Here is a 22046-nt window from a genome sequence, read left to right on the forward strand (position 1 = left end):
ACTCTCTCTCTCTCAAATAAATAATCTTTTTTAAAATAAAAAAAATAAAATAATACATGGAATGCTAGAACTATATCTTCAAAAATGTATTTAAAAGGCCTGGGGTATTTAGCAGTGTTATATGTTATATTTTTATGCAAAACAATATTTTTAAGTAATAACTCCTGTTTTATCTTTTCTACACACACACACACACACTCACACCACCCTTCATTTAACTTCTTCACGTATGCACTAGACTGATTGTACATCCTGCTTTGTCCAGCTCACACTTGTTATCCTGGTATAATTATCCAGGGTCCCCCTTTACTACCAAAAGTGTCTCAGTTTTGCTTTTATGATCATCCTACCTAAGGCCTTTCTTTTCAGGTCAAGCAGCTAGAAATGAGTCATTAAATCAGACATGAGTTATCATGTCATGGGAGGGAACATGTTAAAATAAATCAGCAAATTATTTACTTTGGGTTCGGAAATCTTTGTCCAAATATTAGCTAGTCCTGTCCTCCAGGCCATCCCTTCAACCCAAAGACTAGCTGAAGTCCTTCTGAGCTGGGGAAGGACTGAGAGGAAGCAACAGCAGAGTCGGAGCTCACCCAGAACTCTGATCAGAGTTCACGCCCCACCATCCAAAATAGAATGATTTGTCCCACTTATCAGGAAGTCAAGGGTATAAAGAGGTGCATTCATGGAGAGCATTTGAAAACAATCAACAAAACTTACCAAGTCAGTCTCTGTTTTATGATCACCATGCTTCAGCAATTTTAAATAATATAAGAAATAGCAGGAAGATCGGTAGGAGAAGGAAGGGAAAAATGAAGGGGGGGTAAACAGAAGGGGGAATGAACCACGAGAGACTATGGACTCCGGGAAACAAACTGAGGGTTTCAGAGGGGAGGGGGGTGGGGGGATGGGCTAGCCCGGTGATGGGTAGTAAGGAGGGCACGTATTGCATGGAGCACTGGGTGTTATACGCAAACAAGAGTCATGGAACACGACATCAAAAACTAATGATGTACTGTATGGTGACTAACATAACATAATAAAAAATAAGTAAACAAACAAACAAATAAGTGATAAACTCTTCCTACCCACCCAAAAAATACTTTGTCAGTCCAAGTTTTTCTTTCTTTCTTTTTTTTTTTAAAGATTTATTTATTTATTTATTCGACAGAGATAGAGACAGCCAGCGAGAGAGGGAACACAAGCAGGGGGAGTGGGAGAGGGAGAAGCAGGCTCCCAGTGGAGCAAGGAGCCCCATGCAGGTCTCGATCCCAGGACCCTGGGACAGGCCCTGAGCTGAAGGCAGACACTTAACGATTGAGGCACCCAGGCGCCCCTGTCAGTCCAAGTTCTAAACAATTGAGGTGAGTACTGCTAAGTTTTAATAAGACATCAGTTTTGTTACTTACCACTTGGTACTGTATCCGCATGGGCACTGACTCGGGCTCTGACTGCCCTACGGTTGATTACAGGTACCTGGACTCACACTCATCCCTTTCAAGGAGTTCTTGAGGATTCAGAATCATACCAGCTCACTTTGGGCACTAGCCTGTCTTCAGTCCCTGTGGCACGACATGTTCCTGCCTTTCCATAGTGGGTTCAAATAAATGATGAAAGCATAGTGATTGGAAAAATAACGAACTTGAACTTGAACTACTTAAATTACGTCATTTTTCTGTGGCCGCCTGGAGTCTTATCTGTGTTTAAAATTTACACCAGTGCAACAATGCCAACTGTGAGATGTCACGTTTTTGTTTGGCAGGTGAACATTTCATTTTATGCAATGAAAGTTTTTACTGAATTTGAATCATATTTTCCAGTTGGAACTCACATTTTTTTAAGTGCTTAACTCTTTTAAAACTAAAGAACAAATTACGAAAACAAAATTACATAAGCGGCACAACAGTGGTTCCTTCTATTGTACCTTTTGCTGATGTTTCCGCTTTGTCGTGTGTGGGTTTTGTTCTAATTTACTTACTGGACAATTATTTACATAAAATATATCGGGGTGTAACCAAAGAATCAAGTTCAAACTACAAGGTTGAATAAAAACTATTGAGCAAAGGTGTAAGGAGATGCACTGTATTAGTGGTACTTTGTAGCAGTTGTTTTATTTTATTCAATTGTTTTACTTGCTTGGTTATATATTCAAAATTCAATGAAAAAAATTTTCACTATCTATTCTGGCTATGAATATTATTTGCTTATTTCATGATTATTACTGAAAATAATTTTGCCATATAGAGGGCGAAGGGCTTAAAATATGACCTATTTCCTGTGACAAATATGCTAGATCCTGTCCCCCCCTCTCCCCCAAAATAGGTGAACTGAGAGTAGAACTCGCGCACAACTCCCAGGGAAAACGTTTGTCTCTTGACAGCACTCCAGATGTTCCCCTGCCACAAAGGTAAGGAAGCAGCAGAATATGGACGGCTGCACCCCAGGAAGGGTGTGATGAGAGACCCAAGTCTCCTCCGATGGCAGCCGCGGATAGGCCAGGAGAACAGCGGGAGCTGAGAAGTGATGGAAGGAGTTTCAGCGTCTTGAGGAGGGTGCCCCCTAGTGGAAAGTGGTGTAAACTGCACCTGTGGGAAATGAACGAACCATAGGTTCTTCCGCAAGGTGCACGCGACAGTCGCACGCGGCAGGAAGAGTTCATCCTTGGCAGATGCAAGCAATGGGGGAGAGGAAACAGACCGGACTCCACCCTCTTCCGTGTCACTTAGGTATCATCCGTGGGCAAAAGAAAGAAAATACGGGGAAATGGCTAGGTTTAAACCTGAAATGACTGAGGGCCGATCCTGTCTGCCCTCAGGCAGCACTGGGAATCTAAACAGACGGAAAGTTCTATTTTTTCGAAGTTACATTTTCGCACAGCCTAGTTACTTGGCTTTAAAGGAAGTCTCATCTGCGACTCTGACACCGGTGTTGAGTAAACTCCAAACACCCCCAAAACAGAAATCGTTTTCGTATTTGCCAACAGAATCGCATTGACAGCATATGCGGAGGGCGGGCAATACGGCGGTCTCTTGTCCCGTGGGCATCTCCTCCACTCGCCGAACTTCTCGGGGGTCTCTTTATCGTTGACTCCCCAGAAACCATCAGGGCTCCCAGAAAATGTTAAGTGTGGTAGAAACTGCCATGGGTGGCCTCCATGTGTGGTGTCCTGTCCACTCCCCACGGTCTTCAGGACTGAAGGATGAATTTCCCATTTTCCCACCTGCTAGGAGAGTTGACCGCTGGCAGCTCCCACCTGAGACCCTCTCTGGGAGCGTCAACCCTGGTTCTTGACAGTCTGCAACCGCAAGCCAATAAATAGAGGGGCCCCCTATTAAAGGACAGCCCCTTTGGCCTCACTGCAGGACAGCCCTGCGGGGCCATCGAAGCTCCCTAGTTTTGCTGTGACCGCATCGTGGCTGGGATCTCTCCGCCTAGTCCTGCTGCTTCGTTCTCCCCCAGCGAACTTCCTGCAGGCAAACCTCTGTCTCAGAGTCTGCATCCCAGGGAGCCTGATCTGCAACAGTAGACACTCTACAACGTGGCATTGAACGGAAGCCACAAAAACTGTAAACCTTCAAATACACATTTTCTATGGAATAACCTAAGGGGGAAATCTGTTAACAGGCACTACCCGTGTCTTGCTACATATGAAGCTTCTCTAAGGAAGACCAGCCGTGAGTCTGGATGGACAGATCAGCTTTGGGGCATCAGAGCACGTTCTGGGTCCTATCAGAAGAAAGCAAGCAAGCATCTAAGATCAGACGGTGTACTGTAGTCGTTTGCTCTTTCTGGTTACCTGAGTCCTTCACTTCCTAATCCGCAATAATCACATGGTTCTGGAGAACTGGCCCATTACGTTATTTTAAAGCCAATGTCATGAAGCCCTAAATCGAGCTGTCCTCATCTGCTCCGGGATTTGACAGTCACTTAAACCAGAATTCCTCGCTTTGCTTATGTTATTTTGTTGAATTTTCCATCCTTGGCAACCAAGAAAGCCCTAAGACAGGTCTACTTGCAACTCTGGGAATATCTAGAGAAAAAGACTTCGAGAAGCCTCTCCCAGATTATTTCCCCATATTTGGAGGATGACGGATCAATTACGATATATATGCATCTCTCTGCACTTTTCTTAATATTATGTATCTGCCAGGGCCCTCGGGCGTGGAGTGTGGGTGTATGTTCTTGAGGGACGAGGCTGGCTAAGCCTCCCCCTCCCCACCCGTCCTGAGCCCTGCCTTGCAGAGTCTCTTCGAGCTGATGCTCTCCGTCACATCAATCCTGAAGGACTGATTCGTACCAAAGAGATTCTGATGTCCTGTGACTCCCTCGTCCCTCCCCAGACGGAGTTTTTCTCCACCTCCTGTAAAGAGGACACACCTTGTTGCTTCAGCCCTGTGAGTCATTACTGCACGTGGGTAAACACAGCAGAGCGCCTCCAGCCCAAAGCGGCACAGAGCAGCTGCAAAAGTTCATCCTCCCCACTCATCTCTACTCCTGCCCACCTACCAGCCGAGGTCCGGTCTGCTGTTAGGATGACGTGCGGACTCCGCCTCTGCTTGGTGGGCCCCGCGGATGAAGCGATCCTTGACCCTGCACATTGTCCTCATTATGCATCTTTGGGCCTTACGCACTCTCTTCCCCTAGTTATCTCTGGGTTCATTACCAAGCAGCTCTTTAAAAAATAAATTAAATAAAGCAGCTCTTGACCTCAATGTCCTTATTTCGCTAAGCGGAGACATTACTGCTATCAACATTTACCCACTTAAAGCCCTGAATCAGGCGGATCGAGCGGGGAAAGCAGTTTCAGTGGCCACAGAGTCTGCAGGGAAGGTAAGAAACGCATGCAGCATGGGGTCAAGGGAGGTTCTAAAGCGTTTAAAACAGTGCCTAGAACGGCATGCACGCTCCGTGAATGTCACTATTATTATTGTCGTTCGTCTTGGTATTGCATTTTTATCAACGGTCGGCAGAGCACGTCTGAGAGGCTTCTCTTGCAGCACACGCAGCCCTCCACCGCCACCCCCTGCTGCCTGCGCGGAGCTCTGGGCCCCGCCTCGCCCAGAGCTGCTCCAGTTTTATCCCGCGTAGACCCTGGCGGCTCGATGACATCATCCCTGGAGAGAGGGCTCTGCGGCTGTGACATGGGAGCCTCAGGAGCCTTGTCTTTCTGACTCAGAACTCCTCACTGCCCCCCTGACCCCTGCTTGTGGGTTCAGGCCAGGGTGAAGGAAGCCTGTTGTGGCCTCTGCTGATTATCTCGAAAGCCTTTCTTTTGAAGCAGAAGCAGAAGTACCCGGATGTAGTCATTCACAAAGCATCCCCCACGCGGCTACAGACTCAGATATGCTTTACCTTTGGGGTTGAACTTTAAGCAAACTGTCTGAAAGCAAACATAAAAATTAATCTTTTACATTTAACCGAGCAAACTGAATAATTTGAGTCACCAAAAGATTAAAAAAAAAAAGCCACCATAATCAAGCAAAAAACAAAAACAAAAAAACCCCCCAAACCAAACCCAAACCACTTCCTCTGTGCCAGGAAGCAGCCGTGGTGTCCACAAACAGTTGTGTGACAGATGGCTTCAACAGCGCTGGGAACAGACAGTTCGAGAGAACAGAACCTTAAATGGCTCACAGAGCCTTCCCCGAGTTTGCATGACCTTTTATTGTTTTGCTAAAGTGACGGTAGGAAAGGCATCAGGATGGTCTCTGACCGTCAGGAGTTAGTGCGTTCAGTTCCCCCTGCCCTTACGTTGGGCCGGACCCTGTGCGGCATGACACCCGAGTCCCACAGATTCGAAAGCCAGACTTCCCTCGAAAATCTTTCTTTTTTGGAGCCCTCGTGCCCTGTTGGCGGAAATGCCAGCTGGTGTGGCCACTGTGGAAGACAGGATGGAGGGTCCTCGAAAATTTTTAAAAATAAGCCGTAAAAAAGAATGAAATCTTACCATTTGCAACGACAAGGATGGAAGTAGAGAGGATTACCGTTAAGTGAAATAAGTCTGTCAGAGAACGACAGATACCATAGGATTTCACGCATATGTGGAATTTAAGAAACAAAACAAATGAGCAAAGGGAAGAGAGAGAGACAAACCAAGAAAGAGACCCTTAACCGTGGAGAACAAACTGGTGGTCACCAGAGGGGAGCTGGGTGGGGGGGGATGGGGATCAAGGAGTGCACTTATCATTGTGAGCACCGAGTCGTGTATAGAATCGTTGACTCACTATATTGTACACCTGAAACTAATATAACACTGTATGTCGTCTATACTGGAATTAAAATTTTAAAACTTCATTAAAAAATTAAAAATAGAATTGCCATATCATCCAGTAATTCAACTACTGGGTATTTACCCCCCAAAATCCCAAAACACTAATTCAAAGGGATACATGTGGGGCACCTCGGTGACTCAGTCAGTTAAGTGCCTGACTTTTTTTTTTAATTTGAGAGAGAGAGAGTGCAGAGCGAGAGAGTGCACAAGTCGGGGGAGGAGCAGAGGGAGAGGGAGAAGCAGGCTCCTCACTGAACAGGGAGCCCTATGTAGGGCTCAATCCCAGGACCCTGGGATCATGACCTGAGCCAAAGGCAGACACTTAACTGACTCTTGAGCCAAAGGCAACCCAAGTCTGACTCTTGATTTCGGATCAGGTCATGATCTCAGGGTCAGGAGATGGAGCCCTGCACTCAGCATGGAGCTTGCTTAAAATTCTCTCTCCCTCTGTCCTACCCCCCCACTTGCACTCTCTCTCTCTCTCTCTCAAAAAAAAAAAAAAAAAGGACACATGTACCCCTATATTTATTGCAGCAGTATTTACAATAGCCAGATTATGGAAGCAGCCCAAGTGTCCATTCATAGACGAATGGATAAAGAAGATGTGACATATATATACAATGGAATACTACTTATCCATAAAAAAGAATGAAATCCTGCCATTTGCAACAACATGGAAGGATCAAGAGGGTATTATGCTAAGTGAAATAAGTCAGACAGAGAAAGACAAATACCACATGATTTCACTCATAGGTGAAATATAAGAAACAAAACAAAGGAAAAAAAAAAGAGAGAGAAACAAAAGCCAGACTCTTAACTACAGAGAACAAACTGGTGGTTACCAGAGCGGAGGTGGGAGGGGGGATGGGTGAAATAGGTGAAGGGGACTAAGGAGAGCACTTACAGTGACGAGCACTGAGTCATCTATAGAATTGCTGAGTCATTATATTGTACACCTGAAATGACTATAAGGCTGTATGTTAATTATACTTGAACTAAAAAAAGAATTTTAAATTAAAAATACATACATTTCCATAAAAAATAATAATAAACTCTCACTTTTTGACCAAGCTCCCCTCCTGCATGACTGCAGGAGACCCAGTTCCCTCCCAAGGTTTTCCCAAGGGCATCAACCTGGAACCCCCCCTGACGGGCCCCCTCCAGCGGTCCCTGGGCCTCTTGTCTCTGTAGCAGTCGCTCTCTTGGGTGCTATTGGTCCCCTGGCCCTTCATCCCCCTTCTCAAATCAGGGCTTGAGAATAACAAAAGGTGATGGTGGGCATTGGGCAGACACTGGGGAGCAGCTTATCTCTACTGTTGACGTCGCCGGGGACTCCCCTCTGTCCCTGTCTCCTCCCAGCCTCTGGCCTGCTGCTTCATCCTTTTACTCAGTTGGTACGTTTTCCTGACTGACATGGTTTCCGCTCCCTATCTCCCACTCCCAGCCGGAGAAACCAGATCCCTTTACCATCTTAATACTGTCTGCAGAGCGAATTCAGTGTTTCCCGAAGTCAGCCTTTCCATCCGCAGGCAAAACACCCAGAAAGCACGCGGGCCCTGCTGGCTCATGTGTCACGACTACTGGGCTCCCTACCGCGAAGGAACCCAGCATGGTCAAGTTCCCTGACTTTCCCCGGATGTGCCCAGGGAACCAACCCCACCACTGACCCCACTCGCCCACCCCCCAAAGGGAAAAGGAGCACTAAAAAAAAAAAAGCACACGAACAAGAGATCCGTGTGTAACGTCTCAGCAACATTTGCATTCCCATGACTTTCCCTTAGGATCTCCCGGAACGGCAGGTGTAAGCCTCACAGCTACACGACTGGAAAGGTTTACCTGAGTGGTTCCACGCAAAGCAGATATCTCACTTTTGACCCTAGAAGGCAGAAACTGCTCCAGGTTTGTAAACAGCACTTTCAGAAACCCTCTTTCCCCGCGCCCCCACCCCCCACCTGCCAAGTATAGGGTGTGCGTTCCAGAGCTCGAGGCTTCTTGGGCAGCTGGGAGGCAGAAGACGGCTGTCCAGCAGGTGGTCTCCGCCCCGTGCTCCACTGTCTCGTGTCCCTCCAACCGACTCGGCTTCTCGCTGCTGTCCCTGAGCGCTGCTCCTGGGTTCAGGCCAAGGCGGGGAGAGCCAGGGCGTGGCACGTGGTAGACGCTCAAAAATGTTTGTTGGATGAATGAAAGAACGTAAACCCTGAGAGGCACCTGAGGCCCTTGGCCCCACGGGGTGCAAACCGAAAGGAGCCACAGAAGTGACTAAGCGGGAGATGGGTGAGCCCTTAGTGTAGAGGTTACTGAACACTCTCTGTCGTGGGGGAGTTGACTGCTTGTAAATCAAGCAACATCCGGTTTCTTGGATTAATGATTGCTATGGTCTGGGAGGTCAGAGTCACCTTCAGAATCAAAACGTTCACGGATACATGACCAAGTTAATTCAAAACTAAGAGGAACGGGGCGCCTGGGTGGCTCAGTCGTTAAGCGTCTGCCTTCGGCTCAGGGCGTGATCCTGGCGTTCCAGGATCGAGCCCCACATCAGGCTCCTCCGCTGGGAGCCTGCTTCTTCCTCTCCCACTCCCCCTGCTTGTGTTCCCTCTCTCGCTGACTGTCTCTCTTTGTCAAATAAATGAATGAAATCTTAAAAAAAAAAAAAAAACTAAGAGGAACATACTTTATAAAACATACATTCCTGGTGGTTGGGTTTTACTTCCAAGGAAGTCTCCACCTGGACCATAACAAAGGAGGAGCTGAAGGAAGTGGCATCGGGAACTCAGCGGATTCTGGGGGGCGGGGAGGAGATGATTGGAGGGACTCAGGGTAATAAGGGCTTTATCCTCATCACAATCCACAGAAATAAGGGCATATGCTCTGCCTACCAACCCCCCGGAACAGCCATGCAAAGCAGAGAGAGAGGCCATTGGGAAGGGCAGATGGAAGACAGAGACACACACCCAGACTCCAGCGCCTAGAGAATAGGAGGATGCAGCCAAGTTCAGATGCTAAGAAAAGAATGGGGGGGGGGCGGTAATGGAAGAGTTTCACTGCGGGTCTGCTTTGTCCAAATAGGAGAAAGGCTCATGGGCGATCCTAACAGATCTCGTGTGAAATGCTCTGGGCTCTCCATCCTGTGCTTGTTCCTAGCCATTCTTTTTTTTTTTTTTTTTAAGATTTTACTTGTTTATTTGACAGAGAGAGAGCGCACGCACAAGTGGGGGGGGCAGCAGAAGCAGAGGGAGAAGCAGACTCCCCGCATAGCAGGGAGCCCGATGTGGGGCTCGATCCCAGGACCCCGAGATCATGACCTGAGCTGATGGCAGACGCTTAACGACCGAGCCACCCAGGCGCCCCGGTTCCTAGCCATTCTGAGAGTCCCTTCCCAGATGCCTTCAGCTCTCAACGGGCACCAACCATCCCTGGTCATAATTCTAGATCTGCCGTCAGGCCAACAGCGGTCAACACCCAAAAATTGCTCCTTCCTCTCCCTCATGAGCACAGAAGTCCACTGAGGAAATTATTTTAAATACTCGTCTGAAATCAGTGAAAATACCAGTTTCAAATCTTCTGATGATTCTAAGGTAGAAAAGCCAAGTAAATGTTGATTATACTTTAAAGCAGAGGGTGTTAAGCAACAAGGAGTGAGGCCGGCGTGGGATTTGGGATTTTGGATTAAGCCCAGATGGCCTTGAATAGCAAGTACTGAGTTTCCGTCAAGTCTCCTCCCCCGCACAGCGCTGCGGGTCAGAAAGAGCAGGGTTCGCGCAAATGCAAAAAAGCCGGAGACATTCGAGTTCAAGAACAAGAACTTCTGAAAAAGAGCTCTCCGTTCCTGGGAATGTTCCAGCAGAGGTTTCCCGGATGGCTTAGGTGGGATTCAAACATCACAGACCAGAGTCAGCCTGAGAAACGAGCAAGGCCCTTCCCACAGGGAGGGAGATAACGAGCCTGCCAAAGGCCTAGCACGGTGCCTGGCCTCTCACGGTTACGTACTAATAAATATTCGCTTCTTCTCACCCCGAGAGTCCACGGATCTGTGATCACATATATTGGATGTATTTCTGGAGGGGTAATTGGATACATTCTAGATTCTTCCAGAAGCTCACAGTTTTCTCGAGTCGGGCTATGGAGAGAGAAGGCAAGGGGAGGCAAGGAGGCACATGGTCCTTGCGGATGGCAGCATTTCTTCCTCTGCTGGGAGTCCGAGCGCCTTCAGGCAGTTACGGGCTTGGGCCTTATGCTCTCCACGACGGCGGAGATGACCGCGCCCGCAGCCTTGGCGCCTTCCATCAGCACGTGCTCTACCTGCAAAGCAGACCGGTTCACAGGACTCTCAGGGGTGACCCCAGGCTCGTGCCCTGCCCTGCCCCTACCGCACCACTCCCCTTCAGCAACCGGCCTGCCTGGAGGAGGAAGCCACCTGTGCTAGCCTCCATTACCAAAGATCCTAGAGCTGCAAGGGACCTAGAGAAGGCAGGATGGCCCGAGAGGGACATCCCAGGCAGATGCACTCCCTGTCCCCCCGGGGGCATCCATAGCTCCTCGCCCCCTTCCTCCCTCAGGCCAGGTATCTGCCTCTCGTGTAGGGCTCAGAGGCAAAGGACCTCGGAGCGGCTCAGCCACTGAGGTCGTCACTCTACACACAGGGAATCTGAGAGCCAAGGAGGAGAACTCGCTTGGACAAAGTCACGGTAGGAATTCGTGTCTCCTCCGTAGAAGGCCCCTTATCATCCATTTGGTCCCTGGGGCCTCTTGTCATGTACAAATGCTCGTGGGACGGGAGAGCCCTTACACCAGAGCCTCCAAGCCTCCCGCACTGGAGCCAGGCCTCCGCAGAATGGAGGACAGGCCGGGAGAGGACAGAATATAAAGGAGGAAGGTGCAGAGAGTGGAGGGGGAGGGGTGCGTGACCTGCTCGCACCCACTCGCCAATAGCAGAGAGACCAGCGTTGGGATTTGAGCCCAGCGACCCCAGAGAACATAAGAACCACAGAAAAAAAGCAGAAAAATGATGTTCCTCCTTTAATTCATCATTTCTCAATCTATTAAAAAGGGGATAATAAATACACCCCCCCTCCTCTCATGGGGTTTTAGTAAGGATCAAATAGGAATGAGGGCTGCTCAAGTCGTCACACGTATTTAGAGCTATTGTCCAAAGCTTTGAACGCACAGACTGTGCCTCACCGGGTTATCCCCGCCCTGGGTGGTGGGGGGTCACGAGCCCGAATGCAGCCCGGACCAGGCAGGTAAGGTGGGCGAGGCTGGCAGGTGGCACGCCAACCCGCACACGTCCCATCTAAAGAAGCAGCCACTGCTCGGCCCCACGGGGTGTCACCAAACAGGAACAGGGGCCTGATGGCCTGATCAATGAGTTGTTCTAGAAAGGCTGTCAATCCAGATCTTTCTACATAAAATTTCTATGTTTTTAAATGTTGGCAAGTAATACAAATTAAAAAAAAACAACACTATTTGTCCAAGCAAAACATGTCTGTGGGCCAGAGGTAGCTGAAAACCTCACTTTATCCCTGTTTTGTAAGAGAACAAACAGCTCAGAAATAAAACGGTCTGACCAAGGACACCCATCGCCAAGCCGGGACCCCCAGGGTCCTAGGTCTGCAGCCCGGAGCCTTTGCGCTCCTCCATGGCCTAATAGACCCGTCGGGTCCTGCCGAAGTGGAAGCCCACCAGCACCACAAAGAGCATGAAACCACTGACCACCGTTCTGATCACTGATGCGATGACGAGCCCCAAGACAGCTCAGCCAGAAGCCACCGTCCCAGCAAAAGGCGCCCTACCTGCTGGCTCCTGGGCACACCGTATCTGAGGCCATTGACAAAGTGCTCACAGTTCCCCTCGATCAGGCTGTACTGCACTATCTTGTTGACCATCTCTTTTGTGCGCTGGAGGATCTGGTCCACGGGCAGCGGCAGGTACGTCCCGTCCAGCTTGTTGTTGACCTTCCAGGAGCAGCCGTGCAGCACGTCCTCCAGACGACTGTACTTCACGACGGCGCGGTTGCTGAAGACGGAAGTGATGCTGCCGGCCTCGAATTCCTCACCTAGAGCCCAAGATGAGCAGAGGCTGGAAAGCTGCGAGGGACAGCGGGGCAGAGCCCTGGCTCGCTCTAAGATGCGGGTCCAGCTGCTTGCCTCCGAGGCCTCGGCGTCAGCTTCTATCAAAGGCGTGGCCGAGGACGGGGAGCTGGATGGGGTGAGTTGCCCCCAGGAAGACACCTGTCGCCTGGATATCAGCCTGCCTCTCAGCCTTTTTTTTTTTTAATGACCGATGATGTTGAGCATCTTTTCAAGTGCTTATTGGCTATGGAGAAATTTCTATTCAGATCCTTCTCCCGTTTTAAAAATTGGGTTATTTGTCTCTTTATTATTGAATTGTAAGAATTCTTTACATATTCTGTGTAGTAGAACCGTGTCAGATCTGTGTTTACAAATGCATTTTGTATTCTGCGGCTTGTCTTTTCACTTTCTTTTTTTGTTTTCTTTTTCAGATTTATTTATTTATTTATTTATTTATTTATTTATTTATTTGAGAGAGAGAGTGTCAGAGAGAGCACAAGCAGGGGGAGCTACAGAGGGAGAGGGAGAAGCAGGCTCCCTGCTGAGCAGGGAGCCCGATGTCGGGCTCGATCCCAGGACCCTGAGATCATGACCTGAACCAAAGGCAGACGCTTAACCGACTGAACCACCCAGATGTGTGTGGCTGCCCGGAACCACCTTTCCCAGGAGACTTCTGCCCTGCACTGCACGCCCCATTGTCAGCGATCTTCCTCATAAAACTCTAGAAGTACCTTACAGTGGGACCCCAGATTCCATTCGTAGTATACGGACCTGACCAAGTCCTAGGACTTGAGTCTTGCTTTCCTAACCAGACTTCAGTAATTTTCACAAACGTGTGCTAAGCACCCTTACGTGTGAGCGTCGCTCCTGGCTGCGGGGCTAGCATGGGGCTCTGTGACCTGCCTCCCTCTGCAGCCTCGGCTGGGCACAGGGGACGCCACGCAGACAGGGCCCTGGGTGCCACCCACTCAGCTTCCGCCCAGAGCCACACTGCCTTTCTCCCCACTCAGATATTGGGATTCAAAAACAGGTTCCACAGATTTGAAAAAAGAACGATTTGAGAGGAACTATATTGTCATATTCAGTCCCTAGAGGAGACAGATGTTCAGAGAGGGTGAAGAACCCGCCCAAAGCCAGGGCCGTCGTAATATAAAACCAAGACCGTTTTTCTGCTCTGACCATATGGATAGGCAAATGCGTGTACCCTCCCCTGCAAAAGTCGACCGAGAACAAAAAATGTCCCTTGTCCTCTTCTTACGTACTTGAAGAATATCTGCTGATTTTAGGAAAGCTTGCAGCGGGCAATTCAGCTTTCAGGAACAGAATTCATTTTTAGAGAAAGATCTGATGGGGAGGGTGGGGACATAAGAGTTAGCGACCTCCTTGGTTATACAAGAGGGAGGCTCCTGGACTTAGGGGATGTGGAGGTGACATGGAGCACTTTTTACCTTCTCAGCATGTAGGCGGGGCAAGGGGGAGGGGCTCCCTGCAGGTGAGAGCCCGGGTGGTGGGGGAGCCCAAGGAGGAGGATGGAGCCCGGGGGGTGAGGGCCTTTGGTCTCAGTGCCCTTTGTCAGGGTCATCCTGAGTGGGCAGTACTCACACAGGATACAACATTGAAAAGGCATCAGACCATAAGCAGTGGTGTCCCCCAGCCTCCCCTTCTCCCAGCGCCTCCCAGTCTCTTCGAGGGAGGTGACTCCTGTGACTCACTGTGTCTCCTGTTCTATCTTCTACCATCACCCCGTTCTCCCATCAAATCTCCACTAAATTTTAACTAGCCACCAGTTGGATCTCAGCCTTGTGTTAGGCAACCTTGAGGAATGAAAGAAGGTTGTGTCCACGCTGAGGCGGGAGCAGCCTGGGACAGGCAGAAAGAGCAGGGAGATGAGCCAGGGAGGACGTGCCCAAGCCATCAGGAAGCCGGGAGCCGCATTTGGGGGCCATCGGAACATGGAGGCATCTGCACCCCTCCTGGGGAAGCCTCCGAAATAAGAGGAAGGATAGGGAGGCTCAGCGAACACGGGGCCACCTTGTGCATTGCCTCTCCCTTGGCGCTGGACACTCGGTATGTTTGGCAGACAGAGATCGAGCTCCGTCACCCAGTCGACTAAGGGCCGGGAACGCGTTGCGTGTGTGCTTGTTAATGAAGGGAAGCAGCTGAGAAACAAGAGCTCATGCATGTCTTACTCCGCTAACTTCACTATCAATACCAATATGTCAATAGAGTATCCACCCTTACTCGGGGCTGCCAGATGGACCACGCAGTCATCTTCCACGTAGATGGCCCAGTGCTCATAGCCGATTCGAAAAATCTCAATCAGGTCTCCGGGTCTGGGTCTGGGTTTGCCCTGTGACGGGAGAAATAAGATAACATAAAGAAACCGCACGTGGCCCCGGAGCTCCGGAGACCCTGTTTGGGGATTAGCTACAGCTCGGCCTGAAGACACTGGTTTTCATCACTTTCTAGAAATCCAGGCTGCCAGACGCTTCCTTCCCAGGCAAGACCAAAGACCCCCCACACACACTGTCACTGGAGTTATTAAAGCCACAGAGGCTAACTGTGCCACCTATCGACGTACTGCCACTGGGCTCCAAATGCACCGTTCAGCTAAGCTCCGTGAAATGTGCCCGAACTCTTTTAAGCTTTTCTCCTTGAAAATGAGCGCGTCGTTAAGCATTGCAAGAGGAGAGGGTTCCCCTGCAGTCTGGCTTGGGGCAGGGGATGGGGAGGGCGATGGTCAGTAGTGGGGGTGTGAGGACTTCTGGTGGAGCTCTGCCTGAGCCAGAACCCTCCAATAATAACCTTTCTGAGCCCTTTGACAGAGAAAGCAGTGCCGACGCCTCCAGCGCCTGCTTGTGTCTTGATTCCCTCTGCACGTCTCCCATGTGGACCACGTGTGGTCCAGAGGGGTCCCCCCTCCTCTGCGTGCTCAAACCACCTGCTGACAACACCCCCGCCCCCGGCCTACACTCCAAAAGTTTGTACTTGCCCAGGAGTTACAATGCCACCCCAGCCTGGGCAAACCAAACTTCTCTGCTCTCCCCTCTAAGGAGGTGTGAAGTCCTTCCAAGCCTGTCCTTCCCTGAGTATTGTCCCTCAGCCCTGGGAGGCCATATCGAGGTTCTTCATTTCTTGTAGTTACTCATACACAGTTTAACAATTCTTTATAGTAAACTTCCTCCTGTTTAATCTACTGGAAGTAGATTCCCCCTGTTTAATCTCCTGGAAGTAAACTTCCCCCTGTTTAATCTAATTTCTATCTCTTGGCTGGACCCAGAATGCTGATACTCTGTCTCTTCAAAGAAGCCTGGGGAGGAGACAGTGTGTGTGTGTGCACAATATAGTATTGTACACTTAAAAATTTATTAAGAAGTTAAATCTCATGTTAAGTGGTCTTACCATAATAAAAACAAACAAAGAAAAGAAATCCCAGAGCTTTGCAATTGCAAATCCAAACTAAAAAAAAAAAAGAAGAAGAAGAAAGAAAAAGAGAAAGAAGAAGAAAAAGAACTCTCCTATCCCCTCCTTCTGTAAATATGCATCCCTCCCAAACTGTCCCTAAGGGTGTCCAGGAGGGGTCCTGGGCAGAAGTCCTGCTCACTGATAACTCCTGAGAAGGCGAGCTGGGCAATCAGAGCCTGGGGAGCCCGAGGGAGCCCATCACACCGCCCCACCCACCCATCAGCTTGACAGCGGCTTTGTCACTTAAGCACAATCTGCCAGCTTTAGTCTAATTTGCTCAAAGCTGCATCTCGCCTCCCAGTTCCCAGCTCTATTTCCCTGGTGGAGGACAGCCCTTTGCCTGGCAGAAATTCACAGAAGTACAAGGGGGCTTTCTACCTGTTTCTTTTCTGAGATGCAATTTACAAAATTTGTGTAACCATCACCACCCTCCATTGTACTTCATCAAAATTTAAAAATTTTGTTCTTCAGAAGATATTGTTAAGAGAGTGAAAACACAAGCCACAGACTGAGGGAGAATACTGCAAACACGTATCTGATGAAGGGCTCGCACACAGAATTTCTGAAGAAACCAAGGGAAAAAATGGGCAAAAAGATTTGGACACTTCACCAAGGAAGATACATATGGAAGATGTTCAACATCGTTAGTCATTGGGGAAATGCAGATTAAAACCACAATGAGATCCCTACAGGCCCATGAGGATAGCTACAATTAAAGAGACTAGCCATACCAAATGCCGATGAGGGTGTGGAGGAACTGGAACTTTCACGCTCTGCTGGTGGGAATGTAAACTGGCACAACCAGTTTGGAAAACAGTAGCTGAAAAATACAACTACCGTATGGGGGGCGCCTGGGTGGCTCAGTCAGTTAAGCATCTGCCTTTGGCTCAGGTCATGATCTCAGGGTCGTGAGACTGAGCCCATCAGGGCTCTGTGCTCAGCAAGGGAGACTGCTTGAGATTCTCTCTCTCCCCGTGCTCCTCCCCATCACTCTCTCTCTCTCTCCAAATAAATAAATAGAATATTTAAAAAATACATCTACCATATGATCTAGCCATTTCATTGCTAGCTATTCACCCAAGAGAAAAGACAACATATGTCCATACAAAGACTTGCACACTGATGTTCACAGCAGTTTTATTTGTGATAGCCAAAAACTGGGAACAGCCCAAATGGCCATCGACAGGTGAATGGATAAACAATAGTGTATCCATACAATGGAATACTACTCAGTAATAAAACAGAATGAACTATTAATCACATGCAGCAATATGGATATAACTTCAAATAATTACATGAAATTATGTGAAAGGAGACGGACAAAAAGAGCACAGAAGATATGATCCCGTTGACATAAATCTCTAGAAAATGCAAATTAATGTATAGTGACAAAAAGCAGACCAGGTGCTGCCCGGGGATGGGGGCGAGAAGAGGCCGGATTTACAAAGGGAAACAACGTTTCGGGAGTTACGGAGATGTTCACCATCTTGATTGCGGTGATGGTTTCACGGATTCGCACATACTATACCAAACCTAGCCAAGCATATATTCTAACCATGTTGCATTTTATCGAATGTCAGTTGTAGCTCTGGAGTTACGCTCCAGTCAAGCTCATCAGGGTTCAACAAAGCTGTTTTAAAAAAATTTTAAGGCACAACCAACATCCCAAATCAGTATGCACTTCCACCTGCCACACAGTCTAAATAAAGTACAACACAGTCTGCAGAGAAGTCGCAGTAAAGATGTGGCTAAGAGCTCTTGGGACACTCACCTCCGCGGCTTGCTTTGTTAAGGTCCCAGCACTCTCAGGCTTCGGGGCTGAATTCCACTCCGCTCTTTTCTGCTTGGGTGTGGTCTCCAAGTTCACTACCGGCTTCTCCCTAATGAATTTTGTGATCATAGAATCAACAAGTAACACTACTTCACAATTACTGGAAATTCTGCGTTACTTCAGATCTGTGATTTTCAGAGCTCTTTCAATTTCGAGACCCTAGGAAACATCTTCCCTGAAGCTTGTTTCCGGAACCGCGCCATTAGCAGCCTCACAAAGTAATCACCGTTGACTGCTTTTCCGAGGAGTGTTAAACTGCTAATGAGAGCAGTGAGCAGCTTTCAGGGTTTTTTAAATAGCTGATCATCTTTCTTCCATGTTTATGAAAGTGACTTGCACATAGCTTTACAAAACTGGTAACGGTACGTAATGGCTTCTAATGAAATGCAGCTGGCCTCTGCTCCCTCCCTTCTCTCTGCCCATCCTCCTGGGAGAGGCAAGCCCCTTAAACGCTTGAGCTGTTTCTTCCAACAACTAGTTCCATATTTCTGAGAAATCGCATTAAGCCTCAATACTATAACTGCAAGTATCGTGAGAGAAATCCGTATATTTTGTCCCTTGAACCAAAACGTTGTTAGCAGAGGACTGAAACCAAAGGCAGGAATATGCTTTGGGATAGTACAGTGAAATATATTGGGGTCACAAAGGCCTGGGTTTGGGGCTCCTGGCTGGCTTAGTCAGTAGAGTGCTAGAGTCTGTGACTCTTGATCTCGGGGTTGTGAGTTCAAGCCCCACGTTGGATGTGGAGATTACTTAAAAAATAAAATAAAATCTTAAAAAAAAAAGAGCTGGGTTTGAACCCTGGCTCTGATCCTTGCTGCCCAAGCTTGAGCTAGTAAATGAATGTGTCTGAACACCAGTTCGATTATCTACGAAATAGAGATGAGAGCATTTGTCTCGCAGAGTTGTCGAGGGGGTAAAGGAGAGAGTGGGCACACACGTCTAGTACATTACCAACCCAAACTGGCATTTTCTTTGCCTTTCCCCCACGCTTTACCTCTTCTCCAAAGTACAGTGTATGGGGGTGGCGTATAGCTCTTTGGGGGAACATTCAGACCCTTGAAATTTTAAAAAGAAGCAAACTGAAATGAAAGTGAAATGAAAGTGAACTGAGGAAATTTGCAAGATCACAGCATTCATTAGTGAGACCGAGTGGCCACGTGGAAAGAGCCAGTTCTTAGGGTTCTGGAGGTCTTGGGGCTAGAAACTGCTACCAGGCAGGTCTCATCAGTGGGCCCCAGGCCTGGTGGTAATCTGCTGTCTGGAGCACACCAGCCTTCCCTTCACTGGTTGGGGGGTGGTGTAGGCTGGTTCCTATGGAAACCCCTCAGGGTTTGCTTTATATAACTGCCATCAGAGTTGGTTCTTCAAAGGCTTCCCCTCCCTAAGACCCAGTCCTTCCACAGCGAGACTCTTACCCCTCCTGGATGCTTCTGCTCAGCTCTGAGGCTCCCTGCCATGGCTCCTTGGGAGAGAGCTGGACCAACGCTTGAGATGGTTCTTCTAGGGGGTTGGGGGATGGGAAGAAGATGCTATTTAAACCACAGCTGCCTCCTATAGGGAGCCAGATCTGTGAAGGGAGAGTCAGAGCCAGCACCTTGACGTCTCTGTGAAGGTGGGCTCAGAGCTCCAGTCCAGAACCCTGCCTGGCCTGGTCAGCACTCCACCAGTTTGGGGGTAAAGGAGGGGGATGGTGGGACTAGGTGCTGGAGAGGGCTCCGTTCCCCTGGGAAGGAGAGACTTTGGAACTCCCACGGATGAAACTGGGAGAGGATGAGGTGAGATCCCAGAAATCTGGGGGCTAAACCTGAGCGCAGGAGCTTCTGAGGCCTCAGAGCCCTAGAGCCACGGTCAGCTCTGCTGGGGAGCAGCCACCTCTGCTTCCACTTCCACCCGAAGTAGAGTCGGAGGCTGGATCCCCGAGAGAGACACTGGACGCCTGGCTCGCTTTGATTGAATTACCAACAGAAGGTCATTCCCCAGTATGTGCTCATTCCGGTTAAGGGGCATTGGCAGGACCCACACGGAGCTAGGAGAAGAAGCCTTGAAGGCAACTCTGGTGCCTTTTCCGGGGGTCCGACGGCCCGCTGGACCTGAGAACCACCCCCCCCCCAAGTAAGGCCTGCGGGCCGCGGCGCCGCGGTTCGGTGGGGAGGAGCCCGGTTCCTGTGGCCGGGCCTAAGGGGCACAGCTGAACCGCCTGGGGCTGGTGGCCTGTCCCCAGGCCGCTTACCTGGGGCTCGAGGGGCGGGGCCGGGGCGGGGCCGGGAGAAGCGAGAGAGGCGGTGCCTGCTCTCCCCGCTAGCGGCCGGGGTGAGGCCCATCCCGCTGCTGCGGCTCCGCGCCTGACCGGGCCCAGTCGGCTCTGCCTGGGGCTAGCGGAGCCGGGGGGGGCGGTGGAGGGCGCTGGCGAGGCGCAATGAGGCCCTGCCTAGGGCGGAGGGGCGCCTGGCTGGGAACCCGGGGCGCGCAGCAAACGGCGGGGCGCGCGGGCGCCGTGCGCACGGGGGAGGGAATGGAGAGGGCGCTCAGAGGGGCGCTTAGAGGCCCAGGAAAGGCGGTGGCGGAGGTCATCGGGGGTGGAAGGTAACGGAGAGCAGTAGGCACAGAGGCCGGAGGTGCCATCCGACGTGGCTGCAGAAGCCGACTGAGCAACTAACGCACTGATGCCAGATTAGGAGGGCCTGGGAGGCACGCTGGGGAGTTAAGATCTTGAGGGATTCAAAGTTTTTATTTGAGGGGCGCCTGGGTGGCTCAGTCGGTTCAGCGTCTGCCTTGGGCTCAGTTCATGATCCCAGGGTCCCGGAATCAAGTCTCCTGTCCATCAGGCTCTCTGCTCAGTGGGGAGCCTGCTTCTCCCTCTCCCTTTGCCTCTCCCCTGCTTGTGTGCGCGCACGCTCTCTCTCTCTGTCAAAAAAATAAATAAAATCTTAAAAAAAAACCAAAGTTTTTATTTGAATTATTTATATAACTTAAATTCTATGTTATGTAACTAATTATGTAATATATATAATATATACAAAAGAACACATGGAAGGCCCCTGGGTGGCTCAGTTGGTTAGCTGTGGGACTCTTGATATGGGCTCAGGTCTTGATATAAGGGTCGTGAGTTCTAGCCCAGGGATGGCTCCAGGCTGGGCGCTGAGACTACTTAAAAAAAAAAAAAAGCACATGGAATACATGTAGTTGTGAAACACAGTAAGATTACTCCCCAGGAACACACCAGTCTACTTAAGAACAGGAACGTACCCAGCGCAGATGCTCCTGCCTGTGTCCCTCCCTTATCCCATCTCCCTGCCTCCCTCTGCCAGAGATAACCTCTCCCCACTCCTGTGTCTATTATGCCCTTGCTCTTTTTTTTTTTTTTAAGATTTTATTTATTAGAGAGAGAGAGAGAGCCTGACAAGGGGCAGAGGGAGATGGAGAAGCAGACTCAGCCCTGAGTGGGGAGCCCTTCCCAGGCTCTATCCTAGAATCCTGGGATCATGACCTGAGCTGAAGGCAGACGATTAACCAACTGAGCCACCGAGGCACTCTCATGCCCTTGCTTTTTAAGATAGCTTTTTAAAATCCCTTCTTTGTACTCCTCCTACATCATTTCATTTTGCATATGTGAAGCTTTATAAAAATGGTATGCTGTATGCTATCTTCTGCAACTTGCTTCTTTCAAGGCTGTTTCCATAATACATACATAGTACTGTATACATCTGTAATTCATTTTCCCTGCTGGAAAATATTCCATTCTGTGAATATACCACAATTGATCGACCTGGTGATAAAGTCACATGATTTTTTCCTAATTTGGAATTAGAAACTATTGAAAAGAACCCAAATTGTGCCCTGACGGATGCACACAAGAGATTCTACAGAATTTAGTACCTGGGAAGGTATGTAAATATTCAACTTTACAACAGAATACTAAAACATTTTCCCAAGTGATGGTGCCAATTTCACTTCTAGCAGCCATGTGTAAGCATTCTTGGGGATTTACATCTTCTCCAGCACTTAGTACTGTCATGCTTGCTTTCTCCAGGTAAATGGATAGAACTAGTATTTTACTAAGAAGTCTTACTGGAAGTTTCAATTTGCATGTCACTGATCACTAAGATTGAAACCTTTACATATATGTATCAGCCATTTAGATTTCCTCTTGTAAAAAGTGCCTGTTCATGTCTTTTGCCCAGTTTTCGATGGAGCTGTTTTCTTGTTAGCGTGTTGAGGCCGTGTATGTGTTCTTGGCGCTCTCCTTTGTCAGTCGTGTTTGCTTACACGTATTTTCTTCCAGGTCATGGTTTGTCTTTTCACTTTCTTTATGGAGTCTCCCGATAAAGAGAAGCTATTAACTTTAATGAAGTAGAGCTTATCAGTCCCCTTTTTTGTAGCTAGCACTCTGTGTCTTGCCATGAAGTTC

General features: G+C 49.1%; 1 protein-coding gene across 1 annotated transcript; it reads right to left on the reverse strand.

Annotated features, from left to right (window-relative positions):
• Positions 1–1108: 1108 nt before the first annotated feature.
• PLAAT5 (phospholipase A and acyltransferase 5) lies at positions 1109–19959 on the reverse strand. Its single transcript, XM_087855214.1, has 7 exons — positions 19869–19959; positions 19054–19189; positions 17576–17684; positions 14581–14689; positions 12061–12323; positions 8224–10570; positions 1109–5380 (listed from the first exon to the last, which is right to left on the reverse strand). Exons 1-6 carry the CDS (start codon positions 19957–19959, stop codon positions 10478–10480), a joined length of 801 nt encoding a protein of 266 aa, XP_087711340.1. The 3' UTR covers positions 1109–5380; positions 8224–10477.
• Between the last annotated feature and the right edge of the window lie 2087 nt (positions 19960–22046).

Source organism: Ursus americanus, chromosome 24 (assembly GCF_024610735.1).
Source record: "Ursus americanus isolate L20-20 chromosome 24, mUrsAme1.1.p, whole genome shotgun sequence".
Taxonomy (NCBI): Eukaryota; Metazoa; Chordata; class Mammalia; order Carnivora; family Ursidae; genus Ursus; species Ursus americanus.